The 23,559-nt window shown below is 37.2% G+C and overlaps 1 protein-coding gene across 2 annotated transcripts in view; it reads left to right on the plus strand.

Annotated features, from left to right (window-relative positions):
* Positions 1-23,559, plus strand: part of Rnf13 (ring finger protein 13) — a 91,082-nt gene that overhangs the window by 35,173 nt on the left and 32,350 nt on the right. For both annotated transcript variants that reach the window (XM_031373894.1, XM_031373893.1), the window contains 3 exons: positions 362-487; positions 12,414-12,501; positions 22,624-22,714. In XM_031373894.1, the coding sequence (XP_031229754.1) occupies positions 362-487; positions 12,414-12,501; positions 22,624-22,714 (305 nt within the window). The remainder of the gene's footprint in view (positions 1-361; positions 488-12,413; positions 12,502-22,623; positions 22,715-23,559) is intronic.

The raw sequence follows: 23,559 nt of genomic DNA on the forward strand, positions 1-23,559 counted from the left end.
TAATGTGTGCCCTTTCTTGTTTGATAATGTAAGAAGTAAAAGCTAATTAAAAAAAATTTCTTGGTTTAGAAATGTCATTGTTAGGAAATAGCACCAACATAGTAGGAGTGGCTATCTTTGGTGTGATTGACGTATCATGCTAAATATATTCTGAAAGCCTGAACCTTTTTAAAACAAAACCCATGAAATGGTTATGAACCCAAATTCTACTTTAAAAGTTCTGGGTTGTGAACAACTGGACCTACCAGAAAATACATCTAGAATAGTGTAAAGCATTGAAACTACTGAAAGACATCTGAAGAGGTAAGTTAATTGACTTACTGAGTGAAACAGAAATAACTTACTACTAATTCCTTTTCAGGGTTTTCTGATTAATTCCAAACCAGAGAATGCTTGTGAACCCATAGTGCCTCCGCCGCTGAAGGACAACTCGTCTGGCGCCTTCATCGTGCTGATCAGAAGGCTCGACTGCAACTTTGATATAAAGGTAACTTTCTAGTATTATTAATGTTTTTAGTAATTTCATTCTCCATCTATCAGGAAATATGTCAGTGTATTAAATTATTCAGATTAAAATAAGAATAAGGCCAGCCCAAGGAAATAGAAGAGAAGGGTGGGAAGAAATTTTACTTGAATTTCACTTGTTTCAAAATGAACTTTAAGAATTTAGTGGCTAGTGGGAAATGAGGAAAGGAAGTTATCATTTGGGAGGTGTAGTTTTAGCAAGACTGAATACAGATTGCTACTGTTGGTGCTAAGAATTTAGGTTGGTTGGTTTTGGATTTTTTTCGTTTTTGTTTTTTTTTGTTTTTTGTTTTTGTTTTCTTTTTCCCCATCTGGAGCTTCGATACAATATTGCTTGATCTAATATAAGAATGGAAGCTTAACCTCATCCTTCAATTGTATTCCTTAACTTTTATACTATGGATAAAATGTTAACTCCTACCTTTATCAACTCTGACAGGGAGATTTCCTTTGTAATACACTTATTCTGTCCCTGTATTGGGCTTTGTCTACCTACATTTGGGGGAAGCTGACATTTCAGATAGTAATGCAGGACTCACTATAGAATTTACCTTGTTTTTGTATTTACTACTATTTAACATCAACAACAACCACACTATAGTCTCTTTGTGTAGCTTTGACTGTCCTGGAACTCTCTATTGACAACAGGGAACTCTCTATAGACAACTCTCTTTGGCTTAACAGAGATCCATCTGCCTCTGCCTCTCCAATGCTGAGCTTAAAGTTATGTACCAGTAAGTCTGTCTGTCACTCTTATTTTTATTTTTTTTAAACTTTTTATTGGTTATTTTGTTTATTTACATTTCAAATGTTATCCCCCTTCCCCTTTTCCTCTCCGAGAAACTCCTATCCCACCCCTCCCCCCTGCCTCCATGAGGGTGCTCCCCCACCCACACTCTCACTCTTGACCCACTAGCATTCCCCTATGCTGAGACATCAAGCCAGTATAAAGTATTTCTTTTCTTTCTTTTTTTTTTATTAGATATTTTCTTTATTTACACATCATATGATATCTCCTTTCCTAGTTTCCCCTGTGAAAAATAAAACAACAACAAAAACAATCCCCTGTTCCCTCCCCCCCTCGCCCTGCTCACCACCCCACCCTCTCCTGCTTACTGGCCCTGGCATTCCCCTACACTGGGGCATAGAACTTGTCACTATTTTTAAAAGGATGATTTCTTAGGCCAGTTATGTCAGCTAAAGTTAATTTGAACAAAGCAAGACAAAAATGATATTTGAGTCAAGGACCTTCTAGAATCACATCTGATTGTGAGAATTCTACTCAGCACCATGATCAGTCAGCAGTGATAAAAGGAATAGAAATAATGCATAGACTACAGCTTAGCTGGCTATAGTTGGTCAATCAACCGGTCATTTGATGATAGCTTAGCCTCTGTGCTTCTGCCACCCTCAAAGCTCAGTACTGTGCTGGAATTCTACACGGTTTTGTCTACTGGATCCATTTGGGAGCTTAGAGCAAACACTGACCATTAATTTCATGTAAGGCTATGTTACCAGTGAGGCTCTGAGGTGTGGTCTCAGTCTGTTGTGGGGTAATTGGCAGAAGAACTGTGTGAGTCTATGTGACACAAAATCTCAGTGTTACTTACTAGATACATTCAAAGTTCCCTCTCAGAGTAGACACAATATATTGTTTTCATACATTTTACATACTTTCATCATACTTGGTCTGTTCAATAAGAAAAGCCATTCTATGACATGGAAGAAATGAGACTTCTATAAAAATTCATTAAAAGAACAAATTAATAATTGTAAAGGGACCTGAAAATGTAGAGAATTTTTCACAGCAGATTGCTCTGCTTTTCCATAATGAATAATGTTTAGGCAACAGAGAGATGTCTTATGCCACCAAATTATCAACGAGAGTGAAATACCTTGTAGAAGCAGCTTAGAGGGATGGGTCCAAGATTCCTTGGGGGATAACTTGTAGGAGTTAGTTCTCATCTGCCACCACTGAGTTCTAAAGGTTTACCTCATCATCAGGCATGGCAGCAAGCATCTCCTTGGTGAACCTTTTTTTTTTAGATAAGGTCTTAATATGTAGCCATGCTGGCAGGGCATTTGCCATGTAGTTCAGGCTGGTCTTGAACTCGCAGTGATCCTCCTGCTTTAATCTTTTATCTTGTGCTTGAGAAATCTTGTGAAAGGAAACATTATTTCTTCAGGCCAGGGAAAACCACAGGAAAGCATTTTCTACTTCTTTTTTGAGACAGAGTCTCATTATGTCTGCCTGCCTCTGCCTTTTGAGCTGGAATTAAAGGCGTGCTCTGCCATGGCTGGCACACTTGTACTTCTTTTTGTGAAGAAAGAATATTCTTTTTGTCCAGTAACAACATATTTCCCCTCTTGCTTGGTGCTAGTTTATAGTTTTTGTTTTCTAAATTTAGCTCTTTAGCATTATAGCTAATATTTCACGTAGTTTTGGGTATTATATCTTAACTATAAGGCCTATGACACCAGGATAGTGAGTAGACATTGAAGGACACGTGCACCCGAGATCTATCACTGGGTGGCACTGAGAATCAACATTCTGATTGTAATTACTCTATCACTGTTATTTGTCAAGGACAATGTGAATCCTTGTCATTCCAGACAGTCTTAGTGGGCAGACAGCAAATACAGATTTCTTTTGTTCATGTTAATGAACTTCTTGAAACCTTGTGTTCAGTGATAAGCACATTGGAATGCCACCTCTGCTGTATTAGGTTGAGAAATATAATCCTGTCAGCACACAAAAAGTAATACAAGTATAAACTTGAATAGATACTTAATGTTAGTATGCATTTAGTATGTATAAGAACCTAAGCAATGACATTTGTAGACTTGGAATCCTAACATTTGAATGTTTAGGCAGCTTATTTACTAGAGTCATTAACTTGTGCTGCTTAGAAATTATTGAATTCTAAATGTCAGGTTGTGAAAGCCCCTCTCCTCCACCCTCTGTGTGTGTGTGTGTGTGTGTGTGTGTGTGTGTGTGTGTGTGTGTGTGTGTGTCAGTAAGAGATATTGATTTAGGGTAGCTTTTTGTTTGTATCAATGAATGAGGCCTGAGCACTTACAAATTCATAAATGTTTTTTTATTTTTCATTTTAGTGTCAATTGTATCTCCCAATATTTAAAACTTCCTTACCTTTGTGCCACATTCTGACTTTAAAGTATAGTTGGCACAGCATAAGATTTTCACTTTTTAAAGTTTTAAGTACCCCAGCTTCTCTTTTGTGGCTTTCTCACAATGAATAAATAACTTCCAATACAACAAAGAAGCTTACACAGTCCAAAAATGTGTTCTAAAGAAATAAATCTACTTCAAAAGCATGCAGACTGGGGCTATATGACTTAGCTGAAGGTCAAGTCTGAAAGCATGACTTCAAGTAAGTGTCCGCGCTTCTGTGCCTTCATTGTAAGGGCCACAAAACCCTAGCACTAAAATATATGCTTCTGACAGCCTGCCTTGGGATTTCTGGGCATTTTCATTTTATTTTTTCAAAAAGAGAGTAGCTTTTCTTAGGTTTAGTTCTTCCTTTCTCTACTACAGAAAAGAATGTGAGGTCAGAAAGACACTACTGAGCAGTCTGCCAGTGTGAGGACTGAGGCCAAGGGGTGCTAACATTTGACCCTTACTGAAGAGAGAAGGCCTGCTTGTTCATCATACCCTGTGACTAACTGGAGAAGTTCAAGTGCCCTTTACTTGACAATGCTTGGAAAATTCATTATTACAGGAGGAATAGTTTTGTCTACAATGACTGAAGAAAACTTTTATGGCTCTAGGAGAGTAAAGCCACAGATAAAAGTCAAGTTTATTTTCCTGATATGTATCTGTTGGGTAAGAGTTGGATAAATAGATGTCTTTGTTGCAATTTAAGAAGCTATGTGATAGATATTCTCCTAGAATTGAAATACATACAAATAACCAGGATTATTCCTTCTTCATGACATGTAAAATCTCATATTCTCATACTCCTAGCCAGGGGAGCAGTTCAAAGCTTTAGGCCTAGGCATTTATTCATATATAATTCAGTCTCAAACTTGTTATTTCTGGTAACTTGGGCACAGGTGGCAAACAAAACTTGAAGTTACAGTAGAGCAGGTTCAAACTTAGAGCTGTGCCTGCCTCTGCCTCCTGAGAGCTGGGACTAAAGGTGTGTGACACTATGCTGGACTAAAGGTGTGTGACACTATGCTGGACCTTTGTCTGGACATTTCCCATTTCATGTTTGCTTTGATCAAGCCATCCATTTCTTCTACTTATCTTCAAGACCTGAAATTCACTCTTAAACATGTCTCTTAATTTCAGTTAGTGAGGTTTACCTCTGAGCTTTTTGCTTGGTGAGTCATGAACAGATGGAGATAGAGTAGGAGGAATGACTGAAGAGGGTGAAGAAGAACTGGGGGACCCTGGGTCTGCACTGGGAACCTGAATCCTAAAGGAATATGTTTTTAAATATTTGCTTGCTAATCATATCCGCGTGACTTGAATTTGTTTCCATTGGCTAACTTTTCTCCAGGCTCTATTATCTACTTTCTTGTGTCAAGTGATTTTCTTAAGTTTTATGTAAAGGTTTTGTTGCCTTAAAAAACAACATGTAATTTCTTTTGATTGGTTATTTGTAGGTGAGCTTGATTCTTTCAGAATTTAAATTTATTAATCAGTGGTAACCTTTATTCTTAATTACCTTTAATTACTGTTTTCTGTTGATAATAGTATGTTCTTCCTAGTGTGTCCTTTGAATGTTATATTCAAAGAAGATTTTCCTCTCTGGTCAGAACTTGAACTTTTCATGACTTCCTTGAGTTCTGGAAATTGGTCAGTTTATACTTTTTCCCTGGGTAGATCTGGGGTGGATTATTTATATGGGCTCATGGAGTTTTGTTTTAAGCATGTATATTTTATGTTCAGCTAAAGATCTAAGGGAATGCCATGCAAATTTCTGAAGTGGTTCCTTTGCATAGCATTTTGCTGTGCACTATGTAAACTATGTACTCTAGTTTACAAATTCAAATTTAAGCCAACACAGCCTCTATTAATTCACATCTTTGTATTCATACCTCTGAATCTACTATGTTCTTTATTGCTTTGCTGGACTGTGATCCAACAGAAAGGCAGAGCATATAAAAGTAATAATGCCTTATGTTAAAATAGCAGTGATCTAAACTTAAGGCTTAAATGTATGTGACCTTGGATAGGCCCTCTTTCCATTCCCTGGACATTTCCAGAGAGTTTCAAATTGTTAACTTTGTTTATTATAAAGGCCTTTTACCTTCCTGCTTTCCTGTGGTCTAAAATCTTACTTATCAATTGTAATGTTTTCAGGTGCTACTCAGGAACCACTGTGATCTCAATTTAGAGTCCTTAGCCATCCTTTAAAGACTTCAAAGCCACTAAAATTAATAAATAATAATAATAATAATAATAATTGTAGCCCGCGTGGTCCTCTCGCCGGGAAGAAGACACGCGGACACTCTAGGTTCCTTCTGCAGCAACTGTTTTATTGTCTCCATCCATGGTGAAAAAAAGGGGTCGAGCCCAAAATCCGCACTGCTTATATACACCACAGTGCGTGTATCTGCCCACAGCGAGGTGTGTCTGCTCATGATTGGCTGTTCGCTCATTACCCTATGTAACGCCCCGGGATGGGCCGTGACATGGCGTCCTTTCACTCTACACACATGCGCCAATAGTTGTCTACGCACATGCGCAAACAGTTGTCCACTAGGAGTTAACAGCGGAAGTAGGCGCCATCTTGCCATGGCGAATGCCTCTCAAGATTCACGGCTCCCAACAAATAATAATAATAATAATAATAATAAGACCATAAACCCAAAACCCCACAATGTTAAAACATCACTAAACCCCAGTGGAACTGCAGCTATTTCTGCAGTCTTTTTTTTTTTTTTCTTACTTCCTTCTGATTTTCTCTGTTTTCCTTAATTCCAACTTTCCTTTATACTGGTTGGTCCTATAATTCTTTTTTGCACGGTGGCTACCAGTCCTGATTTGACTTGAGTCAGGGACCCTAAGAGGAAATCCTCACACTGCTGAGCGTGACAGCATGGGTCTCTGCTCAACCCACCTGTCCCTGCTCCTTACATTGCTAGTTGTTAAGCCAGTCTGCCTGTCTGAGATAGTCTCCCGTTTTTGATCTTTTTCGCCCCATCACTTGTTAAAATATAAGAAATTATTCTTTATGTAACATATGTCAGAGCCTTAGTTTGTGTTTTCCTGCTGTGAACAAAAACCATGACCTTACCTCTTATAAGGGTGACATTTAATTGGGGCTGGCTTACAGTTCAAAGGTTCAGTCCACTATCGTCAAGACTCGAGCGAGCATGGCAGCATCCAGGCAGATGTGAGCCTGGAGGAGCTGAGAGTTCTACATCTTGTTCCAAAGGCATCTCGGAGAAGACTGGCTTCTAGGCAGCTAGGATGAGAGTATTAAATCCCACGTTCATAGTGACACACCTAGTCCAACAAGGCTGCTCCTCCTAATAGTGCCACTCTTTGGGCCACGCCTATACAAACCATCACAGAGAACAGGCTTTAAATTTGAAGTGTTGGCTTGCATTCAAATAAAACATTTACAAGTTTTTTCAGTCTAATACAGTAATTGTTCTCCTTTTAAAACATTTTTTCTACCTCTGTTATGTTTTTTATTATTTTTGCGGGTTTATAATGTAGATGTATATACATGTTTGCTTATTTATCTTTTGGCAGAGTAACCACAAACTATATTTAACTATTGCATAGACATTAGAGGATATTGAAAATGGTAGAAAAGATAAAAATGTGGATTATGTGTTCTTTGAAGTTGATTTGAAAAATATAGCCAGTTTTATTCAAAATACTGAGTTAATAAATGAATTTATTTGCTGGAAGTCTTTAAATGTTTGCCTCTAGTTTGATTGATGCGATCTCTTTACCCAGTAAACCTCACTACCTCTCAAGTTTGCTGTTCTGAATGGTCTTCAAGCAGGTCTTTAACCCGCTTCCCCTTTTCCCTTCTCTCCTTACCCTCTAACTATCAGCAGTAATAAAAACTAATTGCCATGCATTAATCACAAGGAAAACATATTTCCTTTGTACTAAGAGCTGTGTAGGTACTGTTTTAAGAGCTTTGCATATATTAACTTGTTAATTCTTCAGGACAACATTCTCAGATGGGCATTAATTTTATGGAAGTTACTTATCTAAATAGCTACATCCTGTAATAAGGGCAACATTCAAGGCCAAGTTATCTAGTTTTGAGATTCTGCTGCTCAAGTTTCCTGCCTTCTAGGGGCACCCTTCTCTTCAAGTCAAGTAGCTCTTTCTGTTTATAATTTGGTTTTGATTATGCCTTTTAGTATGCTGTTGACTTGTTATTGCTCTCTGTTCTGCAAGAAAAAAATTTCTTCCTTATTTTTCTATGATTAAATCAAATTTTCTCTATTGTAGACATTTAATTCAAATTCCATAAAATGTGCTGCATAAATATTTCATGCTGTATCATTTTCTTCTTTTAAGTTTCTACTTTACCCCAGTATTTTAACACATTTCTTCTAAGCACATGTTGTTTATTTAATAAAGTTTTGTTTTTCCTATAGGTTCCTAATATTAATGTACCCAAGTCAGTTTCCGTTTCTCTTGCCAGCCTTGGTAAGACAGACAGACGCTAAGGCTGGTAGTGACCCTGGCATCCTGGCTTCATCCTGATCCATCAGCCAATCCTACTGTGCTGTTTAGCTTTCCTTTATTGGTACCTTAAGGTACCTATGTGAGATAAGCAGTCCATGAAGAGAAAATGCACTTTTTAGTCATAGTTTCCAAGGATTCTACCTATGATTCCTTGGCTCTGTTTCTTCTGGGTGGGAGCATGTGGCAGAAAATGAGCTTGCTAAACAGGGAACAGAAAAAGCCCAAGGAATAGACTAGCAAATAGATTCCCAGAGGCAAGCTCCCACTCACCTACAATGTCCCGTTAAGATCTTCCTCTTAAAGTTTCCACCACCTGTTAATAGTGCCAAGCTAAGGACTGAGAATTTAAGAATATGAGGCCCTGGGATATTCTGGATCCAAACCACAGCCTTAAACTTCTCTTTAACCTAATAAAATGCTGCTGTTCCCTATCAGCTCTGCCCTCGTGTGACAGCCTGTACGGCCTGTCTTGCCTTGCTTCTAAAAATGTAGAAAAGAATATCTAATTGTAGGGCCACTGGAGATAGTAATACTAGCAAGGAGAGGTTCCTTTGTCCTTATCATTTTTGTTCTGGAACTTAGTTATCTATGACATATTAATAGCTCCCCAAGTCCTACAGCCTTCATTCATGGTCATCATGAGAACACAATCACTTCTTTCTTCTTATAAAGTATATGATATTTTAGTGTTGCTATTTCCAATTTATTCAAGCTGAAAAAGATAAACTATTGTTTTGTTTCCAAGATTTCTTTTGCAACTTGTCTCATCGATGACATTCTCATTAGAGTGTGCTATCTTCTGACACACTGCTTATTTATAATAACAGTTCCTTATTTGCATGAAACTCTTTGTTAGATCCCACCTGGTCTGCATAATACAGTTGCATCTAATTTGTTGACTAGATTTAAAATTTTCAGTATATTCACTGCAATTTAAACAAATAGCTCTGACCAGTCCTTTAAAAGGTAGGATGGTAATATAGTTCATTAGGTTTTGCATGCATTTGTTATTTTTGATGGCTGTTTTGGATTTAGGCTTTTATTCACTGTGATTTTTATTCATGAATCTTTTCATTCTTTGCTTTCATCTGACACCATATGTTTGAGGCTGCATTTTATGAATGTAAAACCATGCACATAATTACTAAATGATTTAGGTTTTATTTCTGTTTCATGTGTTCTTAAAAATACCAGCTGCTGCCTTGTTGAGAATGTAATTTAATTTGACTGACACTTGAGATTTATAGTTCTTAAATGTGAATATATTTTCCTTGTTTGTTTTCAAAAGCATTTTGGTACATATGTTAATGTGTTGCTTGATTTCTCTTTACTTCTTCATTTTAAAAATCAATAAAAAATTTTAGGAGGGTGATTGTTAAACTTAAAAAACATTTTTTCTATTTATCTATCTATCTATCTATTTTACTTAAGCACACAATTCTTTCCCATTTTATTGGTTTTACCTTTTTTTCTTATTTTAGAAGCTTTTATTTTGTTAGCTGAAATGGCTTTTGATAGAAATATAATTTTGCATTTTATTTGTGAAAACAGTTGCATGCTAGATATATGAAATAAATATTTATCTTCAATTGCTTAATAAGGTCTTAAAATCTTAGTGACTGCTTTATTTATGTATATACATAGTATGCTATTGTTAATCCATTCATTCATGTTGATGTGTTAATAACCTGAGAGTGAGAGTTTGGAGAGATGTGCTAAAAAAAATTACAAGTTTTCCTTTTCCAGCCCCAGCTCCTAGAATGATGACTCTGAGATTATTTATTATCAAATGCCTAACCATTGGCTCATTCCCTGACTAGCTTGTAACATTTAACACGTTCAAACTATTCTATCTACCACTTGGTTAGTTACCTCTCCTTCAGTTCTGGCCCACTTCTTCTTTTGCATCTTGTTAGCATCTTCCTTAGCACCTCCCTCAGTGTCTAGCTCTATTCTTGCTCTAATCTCTCCCTGCATCTCCTTTTATTCTGTCACTATTTCCCAGAATCCTCTTTCTTCCTGCCAGTGTCCCACCTCCTATTTCCTGCCTCAGCTCCCTGGTCATTGGCTTTTTTATTGACAGATGATGCTTATAAGATGTTCTCTCTACAAAGATGGCTCAGCAGGTAATATTACTTGCTGTGTAAGCCTGGCAACCTGAGTTCAATCCCCTACTCCATGTAAAGGTGGAAGAGAACTACTCCTGAAAGTTGTCCTCTGACCTTGACACATACACCATAGCACACTGTGCACTCATGTTCCCATACATACTGCTTGCACCATCCAGAACAAGAACAATAACAATGAGTACAGATCAAAAATAATTTTGGAGTGAGAAAGCATCTTAAAAACAAATGATACTTTGGCTCTTCTCACCAGAAAATGTTATAGGTAGAGATCTTCTAAAGATGTAAAGGCCTTGGATAAACTGCCTTGTAATTGGGATGGTACGTGCATGCAAAAGTTTAACATGTGGCATGGTTTAATTTTTTTTTTATTTTTATTTTTTTGGTTTTTTTGAGACAGGGTTTCTCTGTGTAGCCTTGGCTGTCCTGGAACTCACTCTGTAGACCAGGCAGGCCTCGAACTCAGAAATCCACCTGCCTCTGCCTCCCAAGTGCTAGGATTAAAGGCATGCGCCACCACCACCGGGCGTGACATGGTTTAAAATTAATATAATATTAGTACTTATGCAAATAGAGTGATGAAAGTTCTCTAAGCAGGGAATGGCTGGTGTGGGAGGTGATGATGTATAGACAAAGACGTGCACTTCACAGTTAGTGTGGATGTTTAAGGCATTCAGAAGACAGAGCTTGCTGGAGATAGCTTAAGAAGCAAGATAGCACCTAGGCTCTTTGTTTAGGAGGGCTGATGTGTTAGTAAGGACACAGTGCTTCTGAGCCATCTTTGACCTCTAGTGTGCATGGCAGACAGTGCCTTATTTGCTCTTTGTTGTGTTTTCCGTGATCCTAACATGCTACATCTTTGCTCTCAGAGAAATAAAGTTAGCTTTAAAAACTCTTTATATCAGCAGGAATTGGCTTTTGATATTGATTCAAAGTTTATTTCTCTTAAATTGTGTCTATGGTAAAGGGTATTTTATTGATTGAAAGGCAATGCTTCTTGGTTACTTGGCTAGCTTTGGGGGTGAGAGAAGTAAATTGGTCATTGAGGTGTCAGAAAAGCTAACAGAATTAATTAACAAAATTAATTTAAGTAATAACTATTGATGTCTGAAGAAAGTTTCCTGGAATGGTAATGGAATGAGTGAATGACAACTCAATAACATGAGGGCCGGAAGCTACAGCATTCTTCTCTAGGTGTCCACGCTTGTACAGCAGCGGCTTCTCTGAGGAAGAGGCTCTCCTGCTTTCTCAGTTTACATCAGTAATAAACTGAGATGTTAATAAAGTCCACCTTAAGATTGAAGTTATAAATGTATGTTCTTAATTATTGATCTCTTCTTTGCATGAGTAAAGAATAGGCTAGGTTTGTTAACCAGTAGATCTCTTGTCATTATTCCTAATATTAAAGTTGTTAAAGTTCTTCATGTTAAGGGTTCTATGTCAATGAACTATTTCTTTTAACTAGTTCTTCAGAAAATCTTTCTTGCCCAATTTTGCCAAGTATGTGACCTTCTAATGTAAACAAATACTTTATTTGCTTAATTCATTCAGTGACATTTGATTTGTGATGTTGGGAGATATCAATGCTCAATGATTGCTAGTTCCTGTTATTTTAATGTTGTTGTTGGTTCTCTCTCTCTCTCTCTCTCTCTCTCTCTCTCTGTGTGTGTGTGTGTGTGTGTGTGTTTGTGTAAGTGAAACATGCATATACAGATATTTACAGAGGAATTAATTCACCTGAGTTTATACCACCAGTAAGTATTAAGAAGGATTTGAAAGCCTGGGGCCTAGTGATTACTCTGCCTGATCATGGCAATAGATTACTTTATTCCTTTGAGTCCTCTTAATACTTGAGCCATATCCCTGGCCTTTATTTGCTTGAATTCTCTTAAGGCTCTGAATGAAATGTGAAAGCATCTAAGAACTCCTAGGTGTTCTCTATAGACATCCACATCGTTCAAGAACATCTATGCTTTATTCCCACAGATGCATATGATATGCTTCTAGGCAACTACTGTAGGCTTGTTGTGACCCTCTTCCTCATAATATGACTGTTTTCTTATCTGCAGGTTTTAAATGCACAGAGAGCAGGATACAAAGCAGCCATAGTTCACAATGTAGACTCTGATGACCTGATTAGCATGGGATCCAACGACAGTAAGTACAGGTATCACTCTCTTGTCTCCTGATTGACAGATCACTTGAAATGAAAGTTAACAGAATTTCTTCGTTCATTTTCTGTTTATATAGTGATATTACTTGAGTATCAGATAATTCCTTCCTCTTGTGGTACTCTTAATTCCCAACCAAGGTAGAATTGACTTGTCTTTTTTTCTGAACAGTTAAGGTTTTTTGTTGTTTTGTTTTCTGTTTGTTTGTTTTAGCTTATATGTTTATTTATTTATTTGTAAATATTTTCTTTTAAAAAGAAACCAAAAGCCATAAATAGTGATGTACTTGTTAAGAATGCCATGGAAGGCTGGTAAGACGGTTTAGTGAGCAAAGGCATGGTGGTAGGTCTAATGACCAAGTTCAGTCTCCTTTAACCATGCAATAAAAGGATGAGAATCCATTCCTGAAAGTTGTCCTCTGCCCACCGCATGCAGAGAACAGACAGACAGACAGATACACACACACACACACACACACACACACACACACACACACACACACAATGAATAAAGATGTAGTTAAGGAATGCTGTAGATTCATTTTTGTAATTTATTTAGATACATTCATTAAAGTTTAAGATGTAAAAGTGCTCTTGACAACAGAGTCATCTCTCCAGCCCCTTCACCTTTATTTGGGGGGAGGGGAGTTCCCACTGAACCTGGAATGTACTGATTAGGGAGATTGCTGCTGAGCAAGCCCTATGGATCCTCCTGTCTGTCCTTGATCCTCCTGTTTGTCTTCCACTGAAGGAATTACAGGGCTTTTTAAAAAAAGCTTTAGATACCCAAACTCAGAACCTTGTAAACAGAGCAAACATTTTATACATTTAACCATTTCTCTGGTCCCTGGAGTGGGCAGATGAATGCTTGCTCCCTTCCTTCCTTCCTTCCTTCCTTCCTTCCTTCCTTCCTTCCTTCCTTCCTTCCTTCCTTCCTCCCTCCCTCCCTTTCTTCCCTGCCTTCCTTTTTCCTCTCTTTTCCTTCTCCTCCATTTTTGTTTTTTGTTTTTTTTTAATTTTTGTTTTTGAGATAGGGTTTCTCTATGTGTTCCTAGCTGTCATGAAACTCACTGTGTAGACCACGAAGGCCTAGAACTCACAGAAATGTGCCTGCCTCTTCCCCCAAGGATTGCAATTAAAATCATATGCCACCATGCCCAGCCTCACATATGCTTTCTTATATCAGGTGGCCTTTTACATTACATGGATACACTTATAACTTTTATTTGAAATAAGAATATTTTCTTGGGCTGGCGAGATGGCTCAGTGAGTAAGAGCACTGACTGCTCTTCTGAAGGTCCTGATTCAAATCCCAGCAACCACATGGTGGCTCACAACCACCCGTAATGAGATCTGACGCCCTCTTCTGGTGCGTCTGAAAACAACTACAGTGAAGTATGCCAGAGCTAGCAGGCCAGAGCGAGCAGGCTGAGTGAGTTCAATTCCCAGCAGCCACACACATGATGGCTCACGGCCATCTTTACAGCTACAGTGTACTCGTACACATAAAATAAATAAAAATAATCCTTTAAAAAGAAAGAATCTTTTCTTATTCCAAATATTACTTCCAATGGGGAAGATGAGCCAACTTTAATGAGCCAGCCAGCCTTTTTCAGTGATTTTATTTGTTTTCATTTTGAGATAGGGTACTGTGCAGCACAGTGAACGTGCAGAGATCTGCACCAGCCTGTCCTTGTCTTCAGTGCCCTGATTCAGTGTTTTCTTTTCTGTTTTTTTTTTAAGCTGTATCATTCACTCAATTTAGTTTCCACAACTCAGAGTGTTTTAGTTAAAAATCTTTTTAAAGAACTTTATGTATGCGTTCTGTAAAATGTATATATCTATGTATACATCATTTTTGGTCCCCTCTCTTGTCTCTCAAACATCCCTTATGTTCCCCTCTCTCAGACTCAAGATTTCTTTCTTCTTTAATTGCTACTGTTTTACACACTGAGTTTGTTTAGTCTTGTTTGTATGTACATGTGGTTAAGGCTGACTACTTGGGATTGGATAACCTATCAGGCAGGGGCTTATCTTGGAGACATCTTATTCTTTCTCTCTTAGACATCATCGATTGCCTGTATCTTTTCATGTAGAGGTGGAGCCTTGTGAAATGTTTCTCATCAATGTTGACATGTTAACTGGTTGTTATTGTGCAGGTCTTGTTTGGGTAACCATATTGTTGAGATTTCCTGTCTTGTATAGAAGATACTATCTTCCAGCAGGCACCCTGGTCCTGTCTTTTAGAATCTTTCTGCTCCTCCTTACTTTATTTCCTTGAACCTTAAGTAAAGAGGTTGTGTTGTAGATGTATCAGCTGGGGTTGGGCATTCCACTGACACTCTTGCTCTGTAGTCTGACCAGTTGTGGATGTCTATAGTAGGCATCCAGTTGTGGATGTCTATAGTAGGCATCCAGTTGTGGATGTCTATAGTAGGCATCCAGTTGTGGATGTCTATAGTAGGCATCCAGTTGTGGATGTCTATAGTAGGCATCCAGTTGTGGATGTCTATAGTAGGCATCCAGTTGTGGATGTCTATAGTAGGCATCCAGTTGTGGATGTCTATAGTAGGCATCCAGTTGTGGATGTCTATAGTAGGCATCCAGTTGTGGATGTCTAAAGTAGGCATCCAGTTGTGGATGTCTATAGTAGGCATCCAGTTGTGGATGTCTATAGTAGCTGCCATCTGCTGCAAAAAGAAGCTTTTTGATGATGGTTGAGAGCTACACTTGCCCCTGGGTTTAAGGATAAATAGAATGCAGTTAGAAATTAGGGTGTCTTAGGGAAGTGGCAGTTATATGTTCTCCGTGAGAGTCCATGATTCACCAGCCATGGGTCACTGGCTAGGTTTGCAGTACCATGCATGAATTCCATGCTATTTAGCAGCTTTTAAGTCCAATTAGACAGCTGTTTGTTATCCCCTGGTTGAATGTGTCACTTTTGTGTCACTGAGGAGGCCTTCCTGGATAGTAGTTGTGGTCCTAGACTTTACAGCTGAAGAGGACTGTTGATTGTTTTTCCCCTTCCTTTTGGCAGCTTTCATAGTATCTTTTGGTACTATATTTAAGCTCTGGGAGGCAACGAAGGGCAATGGAAATCACTTGTATGGTTTGGGGGAGTCTCTTAGACCACCCTGAGCAACAACTTGAGGTGGGGTTTTGACATCTGGCACTGGGAATTTGTTAGAGTACGGCTTGGGGAGACCGTTGTCACTATGTGTGATATAACACCATTAAAAATTACATGTGTGTGTGTGTATTTCTATGTGTATGTGTGCATGTGCACATACATCATGTATATATTTTTGAATAAGCATGTGTTTCATTATAGCATTTTGAAACCTCCATAGTGTTATGGTGTCCCTTTCCTTTGTCTCTCTGTAGTACCTTCCCTTTCCCACCCCAGTTAAATCTACCCCAAGTTTTCTCATTCCCCCTTTATGGTAGCTGAACTTTAATAAAAATCTCTCTAATTGCAATTGTTTATTGACCACATTCATGGTTATAAGATCTTTTATTTACTTTTAGTTATAAGCTGTATGCCTCTTACTAGTCAACTTTCAATGATTTACATATGCAAAGATAGAACAAAGAGTTTTCTTGGAACAAAAGGTGACATAAAGTTATGGACTGAGATGGTATAGTGGATTATATTTAGGACTCTAAACAGCCCCATCTAAAATAAATAGCAGATATTTTATTTATTAACAGAGCAATCTTATACCCTAAGGAAAGTATTTTGCTATTGTTTTTTCTTATCTCTACTATGATAAGGCAAAATTACATTTAGAATCTAATGTGTTCCTTTATTTATATTGAATGATTTCACAGTCAGGACTATGATGATTATGGAGTCTACAGATTAGCTCTAATAAGTCCTAGCATTGCAGCGCAGCCCGGCAACCATGCCATGGGCAGTGCCAGGCTTCTGAGAGAAGTGGGGTTAGCATCAGATGGTGCTGTTCTCAAGACACCTATAACATGTATGTATACAGTACTCAGGCATCATCTTGATCATTTATTAGTTCTTAGTGGCAAAACATTTTAACATTCTAAACATTTTCTTTTGTTTTTGGAACACATAGTACACCCTTGTGGCTAGCACACCAGAACTGCACTTGAGAAATGTCCACTTGGGCCTCTCGCCCATTTTAGAATCAGGATATTTAGACTTTTTTGCTAGTAAGATTTTGGATTTCCTTATATTGTCAGACCTTTAGCTTGCAAGTATTTTCTGCCATTCTGTAGGCTGTCTCTTCAGGTCTACTGATTATCTCCTTTGTTGTATAAAAGGTACACTGTAGATTTACTTGTATTCTTTCACCCTCTTAAAATACTTCCTTTTAATGTTTTTAAAATCTCAGTTGATGCATTCTTACTCAGTCACATTGGTGATCTATATATATTATTGGCAAAATAAAAGAAGGTATCCTTTGGCCAGAATTCTAATTTGAACTCAAGCATCTTATTAAAATGAGGACTATTCTGTATCATTCTTGATATCATAGTTCAGAAAATATTATTTCTAATAATTATAAGTTAATAGCTTCAAGTCTTTCCACTTTATCATAGTATCTTCATGGAAGAATAAAATTTCTCACAAAGGCAATATAATTCTAAGCTCTGTTGGAATAAAATTTATGGGATGTTGCTAAGACTCATTTGGTAAAAGTACTTGCCAAGAAGCCTGAGCAACCTGAGATCAAACCTATATGAAATGCAAGCTGTAGTAATGTAACACTACATTCCTACAATGAAATGCGAAGCAGAGGCAGGAGAATCCATCAGAAGCCTATGAGCCAGCTAACCTGGTGTACCTGACCCTGCAGAAACAACAGAAATACCCTGCCTCAATAAAGTGAAAGAGAAGTGTTAGTACTAGTATTAGTATTAGTCAGGGTTCTGTAGAGGAAAAGAATATATTGAATGAATCTTTCTCTACATAGAAAGAAGATTTATTAGAATGGCTTCCAGGCTAGTCCAGTTAGTCCAGAAATGGCTGTCTACTAATGGAAGGTCCAAGAATCCAGTTCAGTCCCTGGGGCTGGATGTCTTCCCTGGTCTTTAGTATATGCTGGAATCTTGAAGAAGCAGGCTCTCATGCCAGTGAAGGAAAAGACTTGCTAATGAGAGGGAGCAAGCAGACAAAGAGAACTAACTTCCTTCTTACAGGCAAACAAACAAACAAACAGCACTTTCCCTCCATTTACTCACAGCTAGTAAAGCTAATTGCTTTTTAGCTAGTAACATTAAAAAGATGCATTTTTTTGCTATCAGATTGTTTTATTATTATATCTTATATTATATATTTATATATACTTATAAAATAATATTATAAAATATATTTTATTATTTAAAAAAATTTTAATTTAAATATATTTTGTTCATGTTTTTCTTCCCTCAAGTCCTTCCAGATCCTCTCCTCGTCCCTTCTCATACAACTTTAAATTCTTTCTCAAAATACAGGCAAAAACCCAATATAATAACATGCCTCCCCCAGACCAAGAAAAAAAAATGCCCCTCCATATCACCAAACTGAAACCAAATAAAAACACTAAATTGGAAGCCATAACTGTTGTGGAGTATATTTACTAGAGATGATGGCTAGACATGGGTTTAAAGCAATAGAAATTCTTTTTTTATTATTATTATTATTTATTGCTCAAGATCCCAGTATAGTCCCAAACCTTTCTCCAGGTGAGCTATTAAGCACAAAAACCATGCCCTAGGTTGACATACTTCAGCTAACAAGAACAATTAGCCATAAGCAGAACTATAAAAAGCAAAAAGTGACTCTAACACGCCCAGGATCAGAGGTGAGGAGCACCCAACATCTGTCCCAACACCTGGAATAACTGGGAACAGCTGGACCAGGCACACAGGAACTCCACCAGCCTAGTGGCTCAGGTTCCTTCTGGTCTGTCTGGGCCCACAGGTGCCCTGAAAAGACCTTAGGCACAAGCTCCACAGCCAGTCCCAAAACACCCAGAGGAAGCTCCACTCCCAGGTGCTCTAAAAAGCCCAGGATCACAGGATCCCAGAATCAGGATCACAGAGACAGCTTGACTCTGAGGAGTTCTGACACAACCAGGATCACAGGAAGGACAGGCTCCAGTCAGATTTAGCAAGGGCAGGTAGCACTAGAGATAACCAGATGGCAGGAGGCAAGCATAAGAATATAAGCAACAGAAATCAAGGTTACTTAGCATCATCAGAACCCAATTCTCCCACCATAGCAAGTCCTGGACACAACATCACACTGGAAAAGGAAGATTCAGATATAAAATCACTTTTTCATGATGATGATACAGAACTTTAAGAAAGACATAAATAGCACCCTCAAAGAAATACAGGAGAACACAGGTAAACAGCTAGAAGCCCTTCAAGAGGAAACACAAAAATCCTTTAAGGAACTCCAGGAGAACACAATCAAACAGGTGAAGGTGAAGGAAATGAGCAAAAGCATCCAGGATCTAAAAATGGAAAAAGAAACAGTAAAGAAATCAGAAAGAGAGACAACACTGGAGATAGAAAACTTAGGAAAGAAATCAGGAGTTGTAGATGCAAGCATCACTAACAGAATACAAGAGATAGAAAAGAGAATCTCAGGGGCAGAAGACACCGTAGAAAACATTGACACAACAGTAAAAAAAAAAAAAAAAAAAAAAAAAAAAAAAAAAAAAAAAAATGCAAAAAGCAAAAAGAATCCAGAACATCCAGGAAATCCAGGATGGAATGAGAAGACCAAACCTAAGAATAATAGGTATAGAAGAGAGTGAAGACTCCCAAGGTAATGGGCCAGTAAATATCTTCAACAAAATTATAGAAGAAAACTTCCCTAACCTAAAGGAAGAGATGCCCATGAACATACAAGAAGCCTATAAAACTCCAAATAGACTGGACCAGAAAAGAAATTCCTCCCGTCACATAATAATAAAAACACCAAATGCACTAAACAAAGAAAGAATTTTAACAGCAGTAAAGGAGAAAAGGGAAGTAACATATAAAGGCAGGCCTATCAGAATTATACCAGACTTCTCATCAGAGACTATGAAAGCTAGAATATCCTGAGTAGATGTCATACAGACCCTACAAGAACACAAATGCCAGCCCAGGCTACTATACCCAGCCAAACTCTCAATTACCATAGATGGAGAAAACAAGATATTCCATGACAAAACAAAATTTACACAATATCCTTCCAAAAATCCAGACCTACAAAGGATAATAGATGGGAAACGTCAACATAAGGAGCAAAACTACACCTTAGAAAAAACAAGAAAATAATCTTTCAACAAACCCACACAAACCTAATTCCACCTCTAACAACAAAAACAACAGGAAGTAACAATTACTTTTTCTTAGTACTTAATATGAAAATTAATATTACCAACATATCCTAATTGATTGAAATCCAAAAATATGAGGGATTAGAAATTTATTGATTGTCATCCAATGGTCTCTCTAATTTGGTAATTGGAGAAATAGGTCCAATATTGTACAATCCATGTACACTTTCAGCTTATTTGTGACAGTGTCTTGCTATGTACAACATAAGAGTCTTGAAATCTTGCTTCTCCTATCTCAGCCTCTCTATTAGTAGTATTGTTTATTTTATGTTTTTACACTATACTATGGTTTTCAGAACAGCTTATATATTGCAAAAGTATTTATATACCCAAAAGAAACGTAGACAATTAAATTGAGAAGGGGCTTGTAAGAGAACAAGGAAGAGTGAGACTGAATGCTTTCCTTGAAGTTTGTAACTCTTGTATCAAGTTTGAAGAAGAGGACTTTATAAGTTACTCTTTCTCTGAGATGAATGCTTTTCCAAATTATCACAGCCAAGGAACCAAATTCTTACCCTCACCTAATGTCTGTGCCACCCTCCAAGCAGAACCATTGTTCATTAAAACAGTTGGTGAATGACTTTATGGATAGACCATCTTAAAACCTACACCATTTCTTAAATGAATGTAACCTGTTCTCTGTGGGCTGAGAATGAAGTCACTCACTCAAGTCAAATAACTTTGACCATAGCAGGAAGTCTGTATCCAAAAATCGAGCCTACAATTCATTCCTTGGTGCAGCAGAACTGTCAACTCTCAGCTTAGCTATGATGGAGGTAAAATCCTTTGGTGATGTGAGGGTCATTGAAGTATAGCCTCATTATAATGAAATGCCTAAAAATTGTTCTTATTTTGGGCTTGTACCACAGTAAGAGCCAAGATTTTAAGCTCTACTAAATACAAAACAAACAAACAAAAAGACTTTATATATTTATGTTCCTTTAAAAAAATACTAGTAGTGATGTATTATTTTGAAATATACAGTTAATATGTTTGGAGTTATTTAAAATTTATATTGAGAAAAACATATGTATTTTCAGTATTGCTGTAGACAAGCATCTATATAACACTGTTAAATTGATTGTTTTATATCAAACAACTTTTATAATACTCATTTTATTGTTATGATATTTTATAATATGACAAAAAAAGATATTGTAGGTATTGAAGGGGGAGTCTCTGGGAGGAGTTGGGGTACAAAAGGGAAACAAGAATGTGATGCAATTCTATTTACTTAAAATATGTTTTTAAATGTTAACAAATTCAGATCAATTGAAATCATGTAACTTTTCTTATCATACTGCAATAAAAGTTAAAAAATAAAATCTAAAAAAAGGCAAAAAGCAGTTAGTACATTTGGAGACTTTCCCATTACTATGGACTTTGGTGGATTAGGTCTTTGTTTTAGTTTTGGCAGGTGGTGCTGTCTACATGCTGAGTTTTACAGCCTAAAGGGCACTTTGATCATGGAGTCAGTTGTGCTAAGGTCTTGGGGCTGACTAAGGTCCCTCAAGTCCTTCCAGATCCTTTGCCCTTCCCTTCCCACATACCTTTAACATACACACACACACACACACACACACACACACACACACACACACACACACACAGAAGGGGGGAAGCGGGGAGGGGGGAGGGAGAAAGGGAGAGAGAGGAGAACCTGGTACAGACCCACATAGGCTGCTTCAGTCTCTGAGAGTAGCTTTACTTATGTTGCTTTAGAGAGCCTTGTTTGTCCTCCATATCTCCTCTGTCTCCTACACTCTTCCCACTTCCTCATATGATATCCTACCTGCACGATCTTCTAAGGCAATGGTGCCACAAAGCTTGTGAAAATAAACAACCAGTTGCTGATTTGATTTAAGGTTTACTCAAGAAATGGAACTCATACTAAATACTGTTTGGGTGACCAAAACCTGAGACTAGATAGCCCGGGGAACTAAGATAAAACCAAAAAAATACTGGTCTCAAAATAAAAGAAAAAAATAGTAATAAAATGACTCCTAATGACATTCTGCTATGCTTATAGACCAGTGCCTTGTTCACCCATCATCAGAGAAGTAGATCTCCTGCAGCAGATATAGATACAGAGACCAGATACAGGAACAGATATAGAGACCCACACCTATACAGACATTGAAAGACTGTGGAACACATCCTTAAATAAGCTGGCCCCATCAAATCCCTTCCCCCAAGAGATTGTGTTTATTTGAGTTTCTGATTATTTTATTTCCATATCTGAATAGTGGATAATTTTTTTTAATTTTTTTGATGGCATTTTATTTTTTGTTTTAAATACGGAGGTCAGGGTTAAGTTTCTTGGGACCTCTAGGAGGAACTTGAACTCCCTAGCTCCTTGCCTCATGCCAGGTAATCTGTCATCATTTCCCTTGAGAGCCAGGAATATGGTATTGCCCTTTAGACTTCTGAGTGGAGACTTCTTACACTGGTGGCTAGTTTCTGTCCTTGAAATGGGTATATAAAATACATTTTCCTCTGTACTTAGGAATCAAGTTATGTGTGGGATAAAGAGCTAAACCTTTGCCCTCTTCTTTGTTCTTAATAGTTAAAGTTCTTTTTTTTCTGTTGAAGTGTAAGTCAAAGGAAAATATTAAAGATAAAAACTATCTCTACCTTGTAAAACTGTTGAGAGAACTAAGTGAATGTGTCCATGGAAATTTGGGTGTAATTGTTTCTAATTGCATTTGCTACTCTTAGAGAGACCCTTACATATTGCCTTGTTACTGTTCTTATATGCAGTTGATACATTAAAGAAAATTGACATTCCGTCTGTCTTTATTGGTGAATCATCAGCTAATTCCCTGAAAGATGAATTCACATACGAAAAAGGGTAAGTAATAAATATCAAAAACATTATGTAACTTCAGATTGTTCCTTATTGTAGAATGTAATTATATAATTGTAGCTACACTGACATTTGCTTACTTATTCAGATACAAGGTCTCACTGTGTTGCCCTGACTACCCTGGAAAAGGTTGTTTTATAATATGCTAATAGATTGTGCTAAATTATCTCTTCTTAATACAAGCTATTGTAAAAAATTGTTTTTATTTGATTTGTATTTTGTATTAAATGCAAAGTATTATGTATTAAAATTAGGTTCATGCTTCAGAATGTTGCTAATGTTGGCATCAGTGTGGCTAAAAAGACAGATTTTTCTATTTTATAGTTTCTTTTTATGTTTCTGATAAGATATTTTATTGTTTGCAATTACTGGCAGACTCTCCTTTTTCTTTGCATTTGCTATCAAGAACTTACTTGCAAAAAATGAAAGCTTATTTTATATGGTGATATTAATCTGTGATTGCCAAAATTATAGTTGACAATTTTTCTGTTACACATGTGAACAGCTTCATTGGAAATACCTTTAACACCACACTAACTAGTAGAGATAGTGGGTATCTGCCTTATTCATTAATGAGATAATTTGTTTTAAAATAGCTTTCTGGGTTTTAATCATTTTAAGAAAGTATCAGTTTTACTTTAGTTTTTAATGCGTCTATTTACTTAGACACTGTTAAGAATAATAGCATATTGGGGGAACTAGAGAAATGGCTCAGAGATTAAGAAGGTATACTGATTTTGTGAAAGACATGAGTTCAATTCCTACATGCACATCATAATCCAAAACTTGAGTTGATCACAGCTTGTTTCCTTAAGTGTATGGATAGAAGA

This window comes from Mastomys coucha, unplaced genomic scaffold (genome assembly GCF_008632895.1).
Source record: "Mastomys coucha isolate ucsf_1 unplaced genomic scaffold, UCSF_Mcou_1 pScaffold16, whole genome shotgun sequence".
Taxonomy (NCBI): domain Eukaryota; kingdom Metazoa; phylum Chordata; class Mammalia; order Rodentia; family Muridae; genus Mastomys; species Mastomys coucha.